General features: G+C 36.0%; 2 protein-coding genes across 11 annotated transcripts in view; one reads left to right on the forward strand and one right to left on the reverse strand.

The window, feature by feature from the left end:
* SEMA4D (semaphorin 4D) overlaps window positions 1-1,793 on the forward strand; it is an 87,129-nt gene extending 85,336 nt beyond the window's left edge. For 2 of the 4 annotated variants that reach the window (XM_072358810.1, XM_072358811.1), the window contains exons 19-20: window positions 324-421; window positions 979-1,793. In XM_072358810.1, the coding sequence (XP_072214911.1) occupies window positions 324-421; window positions 979-1,023 (143 nt within the window). In that variant the 3' untranslated portion in view covers window positions 1,024-1,793. Of the gene's footprint in view, window positions 1-85; window positions 422-978 lie in introns of those variants that run through there. The other 2 variants (XR_011905942.1, XR_011905943.1) reach the window with 2 other exon arrangements.
* Window positions 1-15,797, reverse strand: part of SECISBP2 (SECIS binding protein 2) — a 44,007-nt gene that overhangs the window by 12,499 nt on the left and 15,711 nt on the right. For 5 of the 7 annotated variants that reach the window (XM_072358818.1, XM_072358816.1, XM_072358817.1 and 2 more), the window contains 8 exons: window positions 12,672-12,804; window positions 9,939-10,108; window positions 8,356-8,494; window positions 7,779-7,908; window positions 5,917-6,137; window positions 5,078-5,232; window positions 3,905-4,106; window positions 3,092-3,224 (listed from right to left, as the gene is read on the reverse strand). In XM_072358818.1, the coding sequence (XP_072214919.1) occupies window positions 3,115-3,224; window positions 3,905-4,106; window positions 5,078-5,232; window positions 5,917-6,137; window positions 7,779-7,908; window positions 8,356-8,494; window positions 9,939-10,108; window positions 12,672-12,804 (1,260 nt within the window). In that variant the 3' untranslated portion in view covers window positions 3,092-3,114. Of the gene's footprint in view, window positions 1-1,387; window positions 2,593-3,084; window positions 3,225-3,904; window positions 4,107-5,077; window positions 5,233-5,916; window positions 6,138-7,778; window positions 7,909-8,355; window positions 8,495-9,938; window positions 10,109-12,671; window positions 12,805-15,797 lie in introns of those variants that run through there. The other 2 variants (XM_072358813.1, XM_072358814.1) reach the window with 2 other exon arrangements.

Consider the following 15,797-nt stretch of genomic DNA (forward strand, 5'->3'; position numbering starts at 1 on the left):
ATGGTGTAACTGAAACATTCCTGTGTTTCTAAATGGCTTAAGCCTGTAAGTAATTTTTTTTTTTCTTCTATATTTGGACTGACAGATAAAAGCACTGAGTCTGTTCACATCAGAGATTGTAAAGTTTGCTGCAGAGGGGAAGAGACCACCATTTGAATAGAACTCATTTCCATGTAACCTGAGAAGGCAGAGCTGAACAGAAGATAAAATGGTGCCTTCTCTTCCTTTGAGCCCAATTCTCCATAAAACTTACTATGGCTGACTTGATGTCAGTTTATTAGATCATTACTTGGTGATATACTCAACCCATTTACAATTTTCAGACAGTGCTGGAAAAGATGGATGGACCAAAGAATTTGATACCTGGAGAACTGTTATCAGTGAACATGACAAGATGATGCAAAACTGGAGGAAGACATGGGTAAGCATTTTTGGAACTGATATCTCCTATGGGCCTTTCTATAGGACAGACTAGTCTCACAGTTATAAATAGCCAGTGACACACTGGCAGCTGAATGGGTTTATATAATCATGTACATGCTGTCAATCTTGACCATCTCAACAGTATGATCTGCTTCATCTATCACATACAGCTATGTCAGCTTGCTTCCACAGTGCATTAATCAAGTCCTAAATCAATAAGTAGTCCTCATCCTATCCCAAAGAGTAAATCTGATTACCAAATACAGCAGATGTTATCACATTAATCTGTTGACTTTGGTCTGCAATCCATTATTGGAGTTCATAAATGATATTGTTTAATCAAAGCCACCCTTATTTGAAAACAAAACCAAAACAGAACCCCAAGCAACTATTTATCTTTCAGTGTTTTTCTCCAACTGTTACAGCAAACATTAATTGATAGCTGTGGATGCAGCATGTACTTGCTGCATGCGTAACAGTCAGTATAAGTAAGTAATCTTTTAAACCCACTTTATTTTAATGATATGTTGACAGCTTGTTCTTTTTATCCTTCAGGAAAGTTGCAACAAGAAAAGCAGCCTCTCATGTACAAAGGAATAAACAAACTGGAAGGAGGAACATATGCAACCTACCAGTGCCCAGCACTCCTAATATCACAGCTTTCACAGAGGTACTGCAAATGTTTGTGCTGGCATTACAACTAGTATTCAGGAGAAATCAGCTGAAGTTTGCAACATGATATCCTTGCTCATCAAAGAATGGGCACAGTGTGTGCCAGTGCTACAAGAGCACTTTCCCTTGCTGGAGCCATCTATTTTTCTCAAGCACGTTACCTTAACAAAGAATTAAAATCGTCCTAGTATGACTTGTGCAACTCAAACAATGTAACATGATCTATGCCTTCTGTTCTGAGTTGATTAAGTAAACTAACTGCTTTGCTCATGAGGCTCTTGGCATGTAAATTAGAGATTGATAAATAAGATTTTAATAACTTTATTTAAAAGGCACTTCCACTCTTCCAGTCTTTTCAAGCATTTACCCTTGAACTCAGTATTCTGAAGAACATTCTTTTCTGGTATAAGCAAGTTCACTTGCTCAAACATACACCTTTTGGTTATAAAGCTTCTGTACCAAACAAAGAATTTTTGACTAATGCTGAAAATACAGATGGCTTACAAAACACCTATATTGAGTTAACTACAGTAGCTTCCAGCACTTACACAGGGGGCGAATTTCAAGACAACATTGTTGAGTTCACTTATTTCTAGTGGACAACTGCAGCTTGAAAATTTGTGGACCTACTTATTTCACAGTTTTATTGTATTGCGGTTGAGATTCGGCCTTCTGCATCCAATAAACAGAAGTATCTGAAATAATCTTTCTCTCTTTTATCTTAATGATTTTTAAGCAGGTACAGTGTCACCTAAGAATAATTTAAAGATTTCTGTATCACATCTGACTTCGTGAGGCAGCTGCTTTCCAAAGCAGAGCACTACCACTGCTACATGTGTTCCAGAAATTATAAATGCACTACAGAGATGCCGGCTGCAGCACACGGAATATCTATACCTTTTTTTCAAAACAGCTGATCAGTTACATGTGCCTCCTCCAATGACTTTGTTAGGCTCATCCTCTTACATCAGTGGTCTGTAAATAGAAGTGTTTATATACACATTCCCATGAAAGTGCTCAACCACACCATTATGAGCACATTTTGTTTTCAAAATTGACTTAATGTACAGGATAAAGTTTTTCCCTACCTTAGATACAAACTGATACTGACTTAAAAACTCTTGCATATAAACACTGGCATAATCCTGAAATGAATGAGGAATCTGTCAGCATGGGAAAGTACAAACAGGAAGGCAAGCTGCTCCATCTTATGTCCTTCAGCTTGAATGCAGGATCTACAGTGACCGCAGTAGCTTCAGAGAGCAAAAGCATTATAATTGTTCAGACTATCAACTTGCCAAGCAGGGCCTTTTCACTTCATGAATTTCAGACCTTTATAGTCTGTACTCTTTCCTTTACACCGGCAGTATATTCCCAGAAAAAAATATCATCACAGGGGATGAACTAACTGGTAATCTTCAACATCATGGCTTTCCTTAGTTAGTTTCCAGTTCACCTCCTGCTGAAGGGTATAAAGTGACACGCCAACCTGCCCACCTGAGCAGGATTATGAAAAACAATATAAAAACAACAACAAAAAAATGTTAAAAAAAGAGCTTGAATTCTTTAAACAAGAATTAGAAATAGAAAAATCCCCAAAGCTCCAAACATCCAGCATATGGAATTTCTCCCCAAACAATCATGCTAACAAATTCTTTTGGTATATTGCACTGTTAACAAATTAAAAGTCCATAAAACAATTAATAATATGCCAAACTTATTCAGGTTGTTCTAGGTTTAAACAACTTGTTTGCTTTTACCATTTGTTACAGTAATCAGCCAAGTACACAGAACTTGGCTGTTCTGTTCTTACACAAGTGCTAGCCAGTGTCTCATATACTTCAGTGTGCATTTTCTGCAAGGGGATTCAGAACTGCTTACTTACCTGACTTAAAATAAACACTTAAATTATTTTATCTTGCTATGATGCTCTCCTACCTGGATATTTAATTTTAGATAAAATATTTGTAGATCTATTACAAAATAAACCTTGAAAGCCCAGCAGAATGAAATCTTCATCTAGTGATGCTCTTCTGAATTCAGAACCACCATGTCAGCAGTTGCACTCTTTTCCAGTTCCAGTGCATAGGGGTTATATTCTTCTTCAAGCTTTTTCTTCCAGATTTTAACTAGAAGACATCAGAACAAAACAAAACAAACAAACAAAATGAAAAAATCCCTTAAGTTACTGCATAACACTGAAGGGAAAACTTCAAATGAAAAGCCACTAATTCTTAAGTTCCTCATTCTCAAAGCAAACGTGAAGATAATTTTGCACACAGGCATATACACCACTCAACACCAGATAACCCATGAAAGAAGACTTCAGGCACTGAGGTCCCTGGTCCAGCCATCTCCTTGGGTGACACTTAACTATGAAGGGGGCTAAAGCAGTCAAATTTTAGGGTTGCATCATATTTTGTGATAATGACCACTGGCTGAATGCAATAGCAGAAATGGAAGACCTTTACAAAACTTGAGTCTACTTTAACTACAGAGCATACAGTTTAGGAAATTATAAAGCATTACAGTTTAGGAAAGAAACATAATTTTCTAAGAAATGTACATAATTAGAATTCTGTAAAAGCCTCCTTGGACAGGGCATTTCACCTAACATCAGATGATTTCACACAGTGATTTAGTCTCTCTTAGCCAGATTTGACCTCGGGTTCTCAGAACCAGGAAAAAAAGAAAAATACCACAGAAAGGAACAGTTCCTCATTACTAGCCATCAACATTTCAGGTGTCATTAGTTTCACTGAAAATGGTAAAGCAGACTGAAAACCTGAATAAGACAATAAATACTCACTGTAATTTGGTATATCCTCATCTTGGTCCCTGGAAGAAGCTTTAGTAGTTTCTGATAAGCAGCTTTTTTCAAATTCAGTGGTTACAATGTGGAGTTCAGTTTCTGTTTGTGTTCCTTCAGCTTCTTCCTCTAAAGCTGCTACCATATCCTTGTAGGCCTTCCTGGCCTCCGTCGTCAGCTGTACCATTCTATGAAAATGATCCTACAGAAATATTAGTATAAACTTTCATCAGACAAAATTTTAAAATCTTGATGAAAATCTGTAATGGACATTTCTTATTCAAAACATATGGATATTTATACATAAGGATGAAACGTAAACTGTGTTTTTAGTAAGATAGTAAGGATATTTTACCACAATATCATGAATGAATTTTTTTTCAAAACCAACAAATGAAGCTTTGTCCACGCACGTTTAAAAAACTGCTCTACATATTACATCCATTTTCAAGGCAAGTTTGTATTCATGTATTCAGCTAACCAGAACAAGGTGATGTTTAAAACTGCTCTCCATATTCACAAATCAAAGAAGTGTAGGAACTGGAAAGGACTTCTGGAGATCATCTAGTTCAGTCCACTGCTAAAGCAGGCAGGCTGCACAGGAAAGCTTATGTGGGTTTTAAATATCTCCAGGGAAGCAGACCGCATAACCTCTCTGGGCAGCCTCTTCCAGAGCTCTGTCACCATTACAGTTGAGAAGTTCTTCCTCATGTTTGTATGATACTTCCTGTGTTCCAGTTTGTGCCTACTGCCCCTTGTTCTGCCATTGGGCAAAGAGCCTGGCCCCATGCTCTTGATTTCACTTTTAACCTTAGCTTTTCCCCCATGTACAAAACACTGTTTAAAAGCATCCACTAGTTGACTAAGTGCTGCAACTCTGCACTTGTTATCAAAGTATGAAAATGAAAAATGAAGCATTAATAGAAACATCAAATCTTTGGAAATGAACATTTTGAAAAGAGATTTAAGTGGAGAGGATGTTAGGAAGAGATGGCAAAATCACTTTTTAAAAAAAAAGCGCTGAGTGGTCACACATTCAAATCACTGGCTTGGAATTAAGAGTGTAGGTGTGCAAAAGCAAAACGAAACCTCAAAGTTAGAATTACTTTTTTCCCCTAAAGGTAAAAATTAAGTAAAGCAAAACAAAAGTCTGAAGTTTATCTTTTGACTCACCTGAGCTCCATCATAGCTAAAAATTCCCACTACGCTGACAGGCACTGCTTTGTTCACACATCGGCCTAGGGCCTTGCGATTAAGGGCAAAAACGAATGGTATATTCTGCTCACAGGCACAGTCGATAATGTTGTGCAGAGTCTCATCCAGGCCACCTGGAGCAGACAACAGAATTAACAATGAATTACACTATTCAGGCTAGAAGACAGTATGTAAAAAGAGGACAAAAGCTGCAGGATTATGCGAACATTTAGAAATGACAAGCATTTACAAGAAATAATATATGGATCTGCTAGGAGAATTTGACACTTTTTTCTTAATTAGCATATTTGCTAATTAATAGTTTGCTACTATTTTATACTTTGCTGTGAGGAATACCATTTGCTACAGAAACAAGTCAACTCCAAAAAATCTCAATGCTAAGAAATCACTTAAAAGTGATTAGAAAGAAACAGCAATAAGTAATAAAACAAATATTAAGCAAAGTGTCACTGAAAACTTATTGCCAAACCGCGGCCTAAAAGATACTGACAACAGGAGGGTTTCCTCTTCCTAGCTATGCCAGTGCAATCTTTTGTGCAATTGGCAATCAGAAACAATAGCATTGTCAGTTTCAATAACTTCCCCCCCTCTGATATTCTTGGTATTTATTCTCGACTAAGTTCACACATCAGCTATAAACATAACAGTAAACAATGTGAAGAAGGAAGGCATCTTTATATGGTTGGATTGTGAAGGTTGTTCAATTAAGTCCATCCAATAATAATGTCTTCTTTCTTACATTTACTTTATTAAAAAAAAAAAACAACACACTTTTTTTTTTTTTTAATCTTATTTACCCTTTGACTGAATCTTTTCACAGTTAGGAGAGATGATGACACACTTTAGTTTTTTCAGCCTCAGATGTTTCAAAACTTCTCTAAGGCCCATAACAAGCCTGCGTTTTATCTTCGCCTTTACTGGGTCTTTCTGATACAAACGATCTTGGAACCGAACCAGTTCTTTTAAGAGATCTGTCACACAACTATCAACTTCTTTACTAAGTACTTGGCTGCAATAACTGGAAAAAAGAGTAAATCAAACATTAACAACCCTGAAATTACAAATATGTCTTCATCTTTTTTCTACCCCCAATCCGCACACACTTGTGACATAAAAGAAAAAAAAAGTTACTTCAGATTTTTTTCAGTGACTAAGAACTTAGAGAAGTTTCATAAAAGTGTTCGATACTACACTAAAACATATATACAGTATATAAACATACTAAACCTACATATATGCTTCTATGAATATGCTGTTTTTTTTTTCCATTGAAGCATTTTTCTGACATCAAAATCACAGTACAATAACAGTATAAGTTTTCTTTAAATGTATTTCTACTTACGATAAGGGTGGAAATCTGAAACAAATTTATCCTTCTCAGATTCATATTTTTTGCCTTTCATCCTGTTTTACTTATCATAGCTATCAAACCACAACCTTGTGGTTTTCATAAGAAGATTATAACAGATGTAATTCATCCTTTTGGTATTCCATAGGAAAGATGAGGGTTCCAAATTAATTTTTCTCCATCTTTCACACAATTACTTTGTTAAGGAAGGATATCAAGGAAAGAAACTACAGATACCTCAACTATACACCCAACAGAGGATGCCAAGTGGTAAATTCACATACATTATAAGAAGAAAACTCAGGATCTATCCTCGCTCTTGAAGACATACAAACTTTCACTTAACTTCTAAGAGGTATTTTTTATTTACTATTCCCAGTTTTTTCACTGAGTCTCTAAGTCAACTAAAATACTGAAAAACTTGGAAAATCTAATCTAAAGATACAAAATATTTTTAGCTAAATGTTCTACACTTCATAATGGACAGACCAGCCTCCTTTGGCATATTCAAGCCCAGAAAGACAGTCAGTAAAACACTGTTGCATAAACATCAATTAAGTAATTTCTCAAGCAAATAAGTTAAATTAATAAATGGCAGAAGAAAAAATAACAGTGATATCAAGATTAATATTTACTATAACAACAATTATAAAGAAGGCCAATGGTACTTTTAAGGAAGAAAAATCAGAAGTTAAACCTACTTGCCTGTAACAGTTGTTAAAACCTGTCATAATAACTATACTGGATCTCTGACCTTTTCACACACAGTAATGACTAATTCTTTTTATTCTACTTCTTTTTTTTTCATAAACAGACATCTATTTAAACAAAACTGAAGTGTCTGCACAAAATAAATAACAAGTCTCCTTGCCTTGCCACAACATGAAAATGCCATCTTACTAGTCACATACTTCACACATTTGCCATTGGCCTGGTAACAGAAAACCAAACTACACACTAAAAATAAGTTGGTGAGTATTAAACTGGTACTCTATTAATGCAACACACTAATACTAAATAGCAGCTCCTTTTCATTCCTTAGCCTCTCATGAACTTCTCCTTTTTTTTTTTTTTTTTTCTTCCTGCAAGGATCATATATTCTGAAGTGAAAATTACAACAATGTGCAGACTTGTTTTTCTGGATATCATTTCTTCATTTTTGTGCCAGCTTACAGAAAAACTGAAAAGTAATGTAGAATCATTAATCTAAACTCCAAATAGTGTTGCACGGAATGCAGTGAACATATGTTGTTAAAAAATGCTACATTTGTGGTATTGTGGAAAAACATGCATTGTACAATCAGTACTTACTCTCTAAATCTTCTACTATGGATTTTTGGAAGATTAGAGGTCGACTCCTTTGAAGTCGTAGAGCTTTCTGGAGATTCCTTGATCTTTGTGCTCCCCAGAAGCCCTTCAGCAATTTGCATTACAGGAACAACTATCATGTAAATAAAGATGTTTCAATAAAAAGGTAATACCTCAAAGCTGCTGTAAAGAGACTAATTTGCAAGTTTTCTATCTTCTGAAGTTGCTTCATTATCATGGCAGTCTGAAGTAACAGGAAAACAAGTCATTTAGCTTTCTTTTTTTCCTCTCATACCTCTTTTTAAAACTGATTGCCAGAAAGACACAGAGTCTCATGACACCATATAAATCCATCAAGCATACAAGTGTGAAGCAATAATCTGAATACCTCTTACTTAGTTACAGAGAGTAGCAATTTAGGCATACTTTAAATTCTAGATAAGCCCATGCTGAACCACTGAAAATATCAAAGTTACAATTTTGGTTTGGAAGTATTTAGTACTATTTTTTAATGTATCAAGTGTGTTCACTCACAGATCCCAACCTATGTATTGTATTACAGCATTCCCTTGAAAAATACCTGCTTGACTATCCTGTGGAAGTGCTTCATCTTCAGTAGTATTTTCTGCAGACACACAAGAATTACCCCCATCTCTTGGTACTGCTGTCTGTTCTAACAGGTGTTGCTGTTTTCGCAGTTCTCTTTCTTTCAAAATAATCTAAAAAATAAAAATAAATTAAAAATCAGTATCACAAAGCAGTTTCTCTTACCAACTGTTTTCGTACAGACCACTCAAAAATAAAATTCATTCAAAGTTTACTGCATGTATTTTTTTTAATTTACACAAAAATGCTGAAGTTCCTCAAAGCACCATTGTAGAGTAGGAAAAATATTAACTCTACATCCAAGAATCCTTTTTCCTGGAGCACCAGTGTTTGGGTGGAGCTGGCAAAGAAAAAGTTAAGCAAGTAAAAATATCTCCCTCTTTATATTTCTTCTGTAGACTGTCAATATGTAGCTATACAGCTCAGCAACAAACACTCTCTGCCTCCCTCAGCCCTGCCCATGTTATATCACATGCAGTGCTGTTCACTTGTCAACTTGCTTTCCTGTTAAAAAGCTAAGTCAGGCAGTATTGCACTGCTGTTTCTGAGCTTGTAGGATGAAGGAAAAGAGAAGAAATTACTAGAGATAACCATCTGCATGGTACAAATATGCTGCTGTAGGTGAAAGAACTAATTGTTTTTTAAAACTCATTTTCTACCTTTGTAGCTGGTGAAGAAGCACTTAATGTACACAAGGCTACTAGCTCAGCTCAAATGCTCAAAGTTTGTAATGGAAGCTAATTGTCAAAATAAATTTATCCATTTGTGTTTGAAAGGAAGAATGAAGAATAAAAATAAGCTTCCTACCATACTCAGAACACAAACATTACAGAGTAGATCTTTGTCTTCTCAGACCTAGTTTAGAAAATAAATGACTTGAAGACAGAGCAGCTGAAAACACAAATTATAATCATTACTGTCATCTCCCAAGTTTGTTATCATTTTATACCATACAGTTCTCAAACTCAACTAAGCAGCACAGAATAACTACTGATCAAAGCATAAACGAGTGATGGAGCGCTACACGAGGAAAGGAAAATGCTAGACATAGAATTGCTGGTATTTCAAAATACTTAGTATAGATGGTGTGACAATGAACAATATGAATGGGCAAAGAGGAAAGAAAAGAGAAACCCCCCGGTTGATCTAACACTAGCTTTTGGAGAGTCAGCAGAAGTTCCAGCTTGGAAAAACAGACACATTAATTAATGACTGCTTGTTCCATTCTCCTCAGTCCTGAAAGTAAGCATATCCTGTCCAAAACAAAGTTTATTTGGACATCCTCCTGCAACACTCATTTGCACACAATTTTGTATGGGCACTTCTTCAGCTATTGAGTTATTTAAGTGAGGAAACACATTTTCAGGTGAATTTGTATATATCATTTGGCAAGACTTCTCCCTCCCCTTTTCTTCTTAAACCAATGAAAGCTGGAACTGAATTTAGGCAAGTGGAAGCTGAGATGCAGATCTCTGTATTACAAGACTTAACTGACTCTGCATAATACTAAATTCACATTAGCCTGTATCATACTATTTAGGGTAAAAATATCAGCACCTTTTTCAGAGGTGTTGGTCTCTTCGCTTTAGGGACTTCTCTCTGTTTCCCCTTCTTCACCAAAGGAGCACTGGAATCCAAGGGGTTATGAGGTATATTTCCTTGGTTTAACCTGTGATTTTTTGTGGCTGTAGCAGATTCTTTAGAGAGCAATGGTATGGCACCAGCAACTGAGATAAAAAAAGAAGTCTGCATCAGACACCTGTAACAGAACAGCTAAGCCAGGATATAATGCAAGAGTATACTAGTCCTGCTGCAGTCATTACACATATTACATTTGTGTTGCGTTGCTATTAAAAATGCTTATAGGCAACCCTGTGTCATGAAACAGTGCTCTTCCATAAAGATACTCTTTTACACCTAATGAGTTAATGACATTCCTCCTACTACCATCAAGCTACTGGAATCATAAACTGTATCTCAAAAGCAAAATTTGGCAAATCACTGCACTCCGTGCTATCTTCAGTACTAAATGACTCAAACTTAGCAAACCTTCAGGAATCTCCAGGTTTCACTGTAATGGCATTTCTTCTTCCATGCTCACATTCTGTATTGTGTTAATATGAACACTGAGTTCTAGGATTAAAGGTTTTAAATTTAATTGCTGTAAGTAGTCTGGAGCAGCCGCTCCAACCATTCAACCACGACTAAATAATGTTGAAGTTCATTTGCAAGTAAGTAATAAACAAAGTAAAAGTATTTCTAAGTCTCTTTTGCTCAACAAGCACTGGCCTTGGATGCCTAGTATACCTGCCCACTCTGTGGGCTCAGGGCACAGAAGCTTTAAATGACTGATCAAGTGACTGAACTGAACTTGCCAAAACACAGCCTAACAAGACTCCACTTAGAACTCAGATCACAAAGAACTCCTGTATAAAGGTGACAGCACTTGGTCAAACTTCCAGGACCTGTAATATAAACCAGGTTATATTACCAAGTAAAAGAACAGGGTGACATAAGTAACAGTGGAATGCGTTCGACATCTCTGCATCTGAGGAATTGTCTTTCCACTAAAAACTACACAAAGTTTCTGGCAATTTGCCTTAATCCATTCTCATTTACTGACTCCGAAGTACTTACATGCTAAACCTCCAATGTCACATATACTATAACTAGTACAAACAGCTTACTTCATAAAACTGTACACTGCAACTTTTCTGTCTGAGTCCTGCATGAAAAAGCAAATTGAGAACACTGTCAAGAATGCAGTGCTGTGTGCTAGCACATGCAGAGACAAGAATTAAAGCTGGATTTGTAGCAACATGTAAGTATAAAACCTGCGGACACCAAATACTTCAGTCACTGTGGATTTCACCTCTTCATTTACTGTTACTGCAGATGATGCTTCAACAGTTTGTCATTTTGAATGGCACGTGCATTTCCAAAATTGAACTTTTAAATTCAGATGGTTACTACTTTACTATGCTCTTCCATCTGTATATTACACTCCAAGTGAAGTAGCAAGCAGAATGAATACTTAATTCCCTCCACAGTTGCATTCCTTGACTTTCTTGCTCTCTGTGCTTCTTCTGTGGCTACAGAGCTCAGCACAATGCCATATTATAAAATGAAGATGAATTCTGGTGTACACTGATTTAACAGCACTGAGGAATAATAAAATACTAAGGTGAGGTGACATCTGCCTTATACTTCCAGGATATCAACACAACACATTAATTTATCTTGTGCAGTAGATTCAGGCATATGCGACATAAGAAAGCAAGCTCTGTGATCCACAAATTTGTGCCTTATCACCTACTTTGCAGTCCCTACATAATATAAATATATACAACCAAAACTGGTTGCTAGCAACTCTGCAGCACTGACTGGCTAAAATAGTGGGAAAAAAATCAAGAGCAGAATAAAAAAGTCTTACAAATCTCTCATCAAAGTCTAAATGAGGCTTGGTATTTTTTGTTTTTTTCAATAACTCACAGAAATCATATTAAACATTATGAGATCAGTGCTCTTCTGATTAGCTCACAATGCCAAAATAAGGTGAGGAAATTTATCATCACTAACCACTAGCAAACGTTATGTTTCTTTTTGAAAAATATAAGGCACTAAAACAACCAAGACCAAATTTACACCTTCAACAGAAAATACACAGAGCTATTTGTTTCTTGTGTACACATCAACAAATCTGGATGAATTCTATCACCAAAATGCCAAAAAGTAGCATTTTTTTAATAGCAATTACTTCACAGTTATCAGGAACTCGACCCTTGGCTTGGGCTGACTGATTCCCATATAACCCCTGTGTCTGCAATGGAATATTACTTTTTTTGCTCAAGTTACAACTCTAGACCTTTTAGCATCACTGGAATTTAAGATGTCATTTGTTATCACAGAATTTGTTTGTGAGTTAAAATCACAACAGCAACACATTACTTACATTCTAAAACAAAGCAAAAATCTCACTAAAAACATCACTATTTTCCTCAAAGCTCAATTTTTATAACTTCTAATAGTTACACAAAGTATTCTTTCACAACTCATTGTCCTAAAGATTTTTCTTTCCCCAAGCCTTTCTCCAAACAATTCAGATTTTCTTTTTATTTTTAAAACAAAGACCAGCAAAAAGCACAATGTGACTTTCTCTGGCATGCTGTGAACTGTGCTCCCGCTTCATAGATCACTACATATCAGAATCAGGCTGCATTTAGAAGTTTGAATACTTAGGTGCAACTGAAGATGAAAGACAAAGGAAGTGTATTTAATTGTAGCCAATACCTGACATCACCACAGGTTTAGAGTATTGTTTTGACTTCTCTGATTGCTGTTTCTGCTCCAAGACTGCCAACATGCCACCTAAATCCAACTGCACAGGAATTTGACTCTTCTTACCACTATTCTTGGATGTTTCCTGAACAAAAACAATACAGATTAGGAATGCTTTTCATTTCAGAATGCAAAAATATATTCTTACCTCCTTCATTCACAATACTTCTCATTTTTACCTTGATTTTACAAATTATTTGGACATTTAAACACACATAACCTTTAATGTGAATAAGTAAAAACCAGTTCAAATAATGTATTTTTATCTTATAATAGCTGCTAGAATAAAGCATATAAAATTGAGCCTTTATTAAAGCAGGTGCCTTATGTCAGTATCCCACTTCGATCAAACTACCACCTGTATTTGAAAAAGAAAAAAGGCTTAACAGAATTTAAAGTTTTGATAAAAGTACTGTGAAAAAAAAAATTCTGCGATTCCCATAGGGCATGTGATTGCAATATACATACATCATTATCTTTAGTACCTTTTGATTGATAAAGGAAAGGTCACAAACTTTTCCTTTAAGCAATATTCCCTCAGAAGCAGTAGTCTTTCTGTCTGCTCTGAAGAGAAGTTGAAAGTGGCGTCCCATACTTGACACTACACATAATGTTTCAAAATATAAAAAGACTACAAATGCTCAGTAAAGACTAGGAAAGAATAAATTGTAATTCCAGAACATGTTAAGGAACCGGTACTGCACATATTCTGGAAGATTAATCAAATCTCCTATTATAATACAACTAAAGATGACAATCTCCTCTTTCTGAGACCACAACTTTACCTGCATCAGAGCTACATCAGAACCTACTCACTGACCTCACTGTTGTGTTTTTCTCTTTGCCCCAGCTAAGCAGATCTTTATGTTTTAATCTGGCTGAACCACTTCTGCCAAAGGTTCTAAACTTAAGACAATCAGTGAGGATTAGACCTATGTCATGACCAAGTAAAACAGGAAAGAAAAACTCCTGACAGTGAAACTTACATGTACTAGTGAAAAGCTAGCATTTCTCCCTAAAAACTGCAACACAAACAGGGAGTTAACAATAATCACTACTGAAAGTTTTGAAACAAAGGGATGTTGTCATTTACCTCAAAATATGAAGGACAAAGTATGAATACAATTACAGATAAGCTTGGAACTAATCTTATATTGAATTTTCAATTTATTTTCAAGTATTATTAATTCACTTGCTTTTTCTTCTTTTCTAACATAAATGATGAAGCTTGCTTCCCTGACATCACATCAACCCTGAGAGCTCCATCCACTGTGGAAGAACTGTTGCAAGACAGGAGAGATTGATCTTTGAAATTTATAGACAAGAGGTGATAATGAAGGAAGAGAAAATAATAAAAGACATTCAAAAAAGAAATAAAGTGAAAGTCATACTAAATTCAAATAATATACGCTAGTCAACCTATTTACAGTAATTGAGGTTTAAAGGTATGATCTACACCTTAAGTAGTAGGCAATGAAATTCTTCTACAAATGCAATAATTTATCTGCTGCCATACTACTTCAACAGACTTGTTATTTCTCCATTTTCAAATTTGGAATTATAAGAAGAAAAGAATTTTTCTTTTCAAATATTTGTTACAGAGGAATATAAGTGACTTTATGGTAATACCTTTACAGTCTGTGTATGTTTTGAAGGCAGTATCCCACTGAAGCTTACAAAAGCTTGAAGGCTTCTTTCATTTAAGCTGCATGTCTGCAAAGCACTTCCATCACAGCAAATGTGGTTTCAGCAATCATATTGTCTTTTGCTACCTCCCTCTGACCCTCTGTGAAATTCACTGCCTCAAACAGACTAAACAAGTGTGTTCTATTTTTTTAAAATAACTATTTATATTCAGTGAAACAAAACTAAGGACAAAAATTTCTGGACTTTAAATCAAAGCCAGACCCAGGTTCTTAACTTTTGTACAGTTTGACAACAAATATGCCCATGAAATTTAATTGTATGCACAAACTGAAAAGCTACAGAGCAAGAGTCTTACTGTAATTTCTCTGTCCTTTTAAAAATGCAGAAATAAACCATAACATTACCTGTAGGACAATAAACCATATTGAGAGAATTTACTTCACCTAACTTTGATTTGCCTACAATACAGCATGAGCAGACATCCCAATTAACATTCAAGAATTCAGGTAGCTACTGGAGCTTACGTTAAGGCATATTTGAGAGTATGAGGTGTGAGATGGTTTTATGATTTTTGTTATTGGTATTCCACATTATAACATAATGTAGTGTACTGGGAGTTAAAGAGTTAATGCTCCAGTTCTGTGGATTGTTGATATTTCCGGGAATCTGGTTCTCAGAACAGAAAAATAACTGCAACCCCCTGAAAACTTTTACTGTTCCATTCCCACTTTCCACTTAGAGGGGAAGATAAAACTGCTTGCAAGTCACAACACTACCCCTTTTTCATTTTACTGCCCATCTCTGCATTGAATGCTCCCTAGCTGTCTTGCCGTACATTGCAGTAAGGCCTTCAGTTTTGGACACTCATTTGTTTGGTTTATTAGCTTCAATCCCAATTAAACTGTATTTCTGCTATTATAATTAGTAAATTAACTTTCCTCCTCAGATTGTTGTCGCTGCCGATTTTTTTATTTCCTCCTTCCCCTCTTTGTTCCTTTCTCCTGACTCCCCTTTTTTGGGACAGCAGGCCTATGGGCCTGCTGTCTTCCTGCCATGGATATAGACAGATCTGGAGATAAGTCCATGACAAGGTGATTACTCAGAAAGATCATTACTGACCAATCTGGTGGCCTTCTATGATGGAGTGATGGCATCAGTGGACAAAGGAAAAGCAACTGATATAATCTGCGGCCTCTGGGAGACCTCATTGTGGCTTTCTAATACTTGAATGGAACATACAAACAAGTGAGGGGATGACTGTTTACAAGGGTGAATAGTGACAGAACAAGGGAGAATGGTTTTAAACTATGGCAGGGAAGGTTTTGGTTAGATATTAGGAGGAACAGGGGGGTGGTGACACACTGGAACAGGTTGCCCAAGGAGGTTGTGGACGCCCCATCCCTGAAGGCATTCAAGGCCAGGCTGGATGTA

This window comes from Excalfactoria chinensis, chromosome Z, assembly GCF_039878825.1.
Source record: "Excalfactoria chinensis isolate bCotChi1 chromosome Z, bCotChi1.hap2, whole genome shotgun sequence".
Classification (NCBI taxonomy): Eukaryota; Metazoa; Chordata; class Aves; order Galliformes; family Phasianidae; genus Excalfactoria; species Excalfactoria chinensis.